At 39.1% G+C, this 3,766-nt stretch overlaps 1 protein-coding gene across 1 annotated transcript; it reads right to left on the bottom strand.

The window, feature by feature from the left end:
* Window positions 1–2,418: 2,418 nt before the first annotated feature.
* On the bottom strand, window positions 2,419–3,003 carry LOC117799553 (gonadotropin-releasing hormone receptor-like; the record flags this gene model as incomplete). The annotated part of the gene is made up of 1 exon (XM_034652038.1): window positions 2,419–3,003. A coding segment is annotated over exon 1 (519 nt), but the record flags the coding sequence as incomplete, so codon positions are not given.
* Between the last annotated feature and the right edge of the window lie 763 nt (window positions 3,004–3,766).

The following is a 3,766-nucleotide window of genomic DNA, read 5'->3' as shown; positions in this document are numbered from 1 at the left end:
AAAATCACTTTGTTTCTTGTTCAGGATGCACAAAGGATTTATGGAGGATTTATGGCTCCCACGTTAATTTCAGAATTTCCCCCTGGTTATCACTGTCTTCTGTAACAAGGGTCCATCATATCCCCTCATTAACTGATTCACTCATCCACACTTTTTGTTTAAGGAGAAGGTGAAGGATTTATTTGATCTGAAGAGAAATCACATTATCCAAACATTTTAAATTTCTATTTTTGCTAGTTATCTTATTAGGTACTATGAGTATTAATGAAGTTGAACATAGCAGAGTCTCCATCACCTAGTAGCATATGCCTTAATGGCAAAAACCAGCAAATGCATAATCGCGATGTTTTATGACATAGTTCACTACAAGGTGGAAGAAAAGGGAGCAACCGCCAAATCTGATTTCCTTCCAGTCCTGCCTCTCAGTCTTTTGCTTCAGCCAGACAAGTCTCCTGTGAAAGTTAATCACACTTTGCAACATTTGCTGAAAAATAAATGTGATCTTTGACTTATTTTTTCCATCCAAATACCATCCATCTTAAAAGACTCAATGTATCCTATCTTTAACCTTAAAACATTCCTTCCCCATTTCAACTCTTACTTATCTCTCCTTCTTCTTACACTTGTAATAGGTTTTAAAAGTGTTTAGGATATAGTCGTTATTAGTTTTACATAAGTTTTGTCTCCACAACTGAATTACATTTTCTTTGAGGGCTGTTTCTTTGCTTCATCAGTATCAGACTCAGTGTGAAGAGTCTGACTTGCTTATCTTCCCTAAGAAAACCAATAAATAAGCAGCATTCTTACTTTAAAGAAACAAAATGGAAAACTTCAGGCATAAGCCTTAGCTAAATAACCTCATTTCGAGAGACGCATTTACTAAACCTGTTCTTGTATATGCAGTCACTGTAAGAATCTTATAATACGCTTTTCTCCAGGGACATCAAAACACTTTAGCTTTTCCCATTTCTCCTGCCATAAAATACACTGTAATTAAATTGATCTAGTGTCCAAAAACTATTAGTTAAGTGAGGAATTGGCAGGAAAATTTGGTTATTCAACTTTCTAGTGTTTTGCTGTATTTAATGAGTTCTGCATGGCAGGATTTTTGTTTGTTTGTTTTTCTAACTGCCTGCCTCATGTAGAATGTCTAGATAACTTCCATTTATAGTGGCTGGTTTTTGGAACATCCTGGTTAACTTGGATGTCACTTCTTGACACGTCCTCATACCCTGGGTTCATCTTCATACAGTACATTTGCAAACGTACGGACAACTTCTTTATCTCTCATTAAAGGATCTTTGCTATCTGTAAGAATGTGTCCTTTTCTTCAGAGATATGACTGCTGAAAAGGTAGGTCCTGCAGGTCAATTAATCAGGTTGCCTCTGATGAGGACAATCTGGAGCGATATCTGCCTGTACCAGAAGACCTGTGCCTACACCAACAATCCTAATTTTGCTATCAGTCGCAGTCTAGCCTACCTCCAGATAAGCTCAAGTCAATCTCAGAGAAATATTCAAATTTCAGAAGTCCAGGATTTCCCACTTTTCCTCTTTGTTCAATCTCACCCAGCTACAAACTGCAGAACAGCATACTAGTTGAGAATGATTCTAAGTTGCAACAGTGACAGAATAGTTTCCAGTCAAGAAGTCCCAAATGAGGGGCGCCTGGGTGGCACAGCAGTTAAGCATCTGCCTTCGGCTCAGGGCGTGATCCTGGCGTTATGGGATCGAGCCCCGCATCAGGCTCCTCTGCTATGAGCCTGCTTCTTCCTCTCCCCCTGCTTGTGTTCCCTCTCTCACTGGTTGTCTCTATCTCTGTTGAATAAATAAATAAAATTAAAAAAAAAAAAAAGTCCCAAATGAGACATGTTATAAATACTTTCTACCTATGCAAATGTCACAGTTCCTCAAGATTTTCTCCATTTACCATATCAATCAGAGTGAATGNAAAAGAAGTCCCAAATGAGACACGTTATACTTTCTACCTATGCAAATGTCACAGTTCCTCAAGATTTTCTCCATTTACCATATCAATCAGAGTGAATGGAAAACTAGATGAAAGAATAAGATGGGGATGGGGTAAAATTTGACAATAGCTACGTTTTTTGAGGAGCATTTACTCAGTACCAGAGATTATGCTAGACACTTTAATACACTGTTCATTTAATCTTCAGAAAAGCTGCATAAAGTAGGTATTACCTCCATTTTATAATGAAGGAACTGAAACTCAGAGAAGTTAAAAAATGTGCCCAAGGTAACAGAGCCAGGATTAAACGCCACTCTCTAATTTCCCGAGTCCGAGCTCTCAAAGATAATACAATACTGCCTCTGACATGTGATCACCCAATACAGTAGTCAAGTTTAGATAGGAATCTGTGATTGCCGTATCCTAACAAGTTCAAGATAATTGTTTACCTGTGGTCCAGCAAAGATACCACTGAGGAGCCAGGCCAAGCCAATCATGGACTGTCCAAGCTTGCCATTGCTTTTCATAGCTAGAGGCCTCGTGATGGCCAGGGAGCGGTCCAGGCTGATCACTACCATCATGAAGGCTGGGGCGTACATGGAGAAGAGCTTCAGGTAGCTGAGGACTTTGCAGAGGAACTCTCCAGCATACCATTGGACTGTAACGTTCCACATTCCATCCAGTGGCATGACTATCACAGTCTCTAACAGGTTGGCTAAGGTCAGATGTTTTAAAAGCACCTTCATTCTGGAGCGCTTTTTCCCTTTCTCTGTTTTTTGAGTCCACTTCTGCAGTTTCAACAAGAAAGAAGCATTAAAAGTTGTAGAGAGTAGAAAAAGGAAGAAAGTAACTGTCACTCGGATCTTTCCAGATAAGGTCAGAGTGGGGAGGTTGCCCTGCATCAGCGGGTTGCTGTCGTTTACCACTGAGCAGTGATTTTGATTCTGTTCAGGGGAGACGCTTGCCATATTTCCTGACGGATGGAGTTTCAAGACTTGTGTTTCCAGCACTTCTGATGTTTTGTTGTAATCTAGCCCAAAGCTCTGTTTTATTTCTGCCTTCTTTAGATGGAAACGTCACAGGTTTAGATTTATGTCAAATTTTGTCCCTGAGCTACTTTATGTTTAATGTAAAAGATCAAGGTGAACTTGTTTTGTGGGCTTATAATCCAACTGAGTGCTAAAACAGAGCGCGTCAAAACACTCTGAGGGCCAAATGTAACCGTAGTACTTCAGCAGATGGCCTGGTGTTCACAACATTTTTCCTAAGTAGAGAAGGACACTTAAATTTAAAATCCACTCATGCTACTATTTACGTGACTTATTAAAGAGATTTTCTAAAAACTATTAAGTGTTACTGTTCTAGCAGATACAAAATGAAAATGAAGAAAAATACTAAAAAAGAACTCTATCCAGTTCAAATCTGTTGTTTTAAGAAATTAATTCATTTCTCAAAAACATTTGTTTTTCTTTNATTTTTCTTTTTCAATCACACTCTGCTGCACATTCAAACACTAGACAAATATGTTCATTTAAAACCATCTTCCACAAAACATCAAATTAATATCTTTACAGAATTAATTTGATCTTTTTTTTTTAAGATTTTATTTATTTATTTGACAGAGATAGAGACAGCCAGCGAGAGAGGGAACACCAAGCAGGGGGAATGAGAGAGGAAGAAGCAGGCTCATAGCGGAGAAGCCTGATGTGGGGCCCGATCCCATAATGCTGGGATCACACCCTGAGCTGAAGGCAGACGCTTAACCGCTGTGCCACCCAGGCGTCCCTGGAATTAATT

Source organism: Ailuropoda melanoleuca, unplaced genomic scaffold, assembly GCF_002007445.2.
Source record: "Ailuropoda melanoleuca isolate Jingjing unplaced genomic scaffold, ASM200744v2 unplaced-scaffold525, whole genome shotgun sequence".
NCBI lineage: Eukaryota > Metazoa > Chordata > Mammalia > Carnivora > Ursidae > Ailuropoda > Ailuropoda melanoleuca.
The sequence above is the reverse complement of the archived record's forward strand: the minus strand, read 5'-3'. Positions and strand labels throughout refer to the sequence as shown.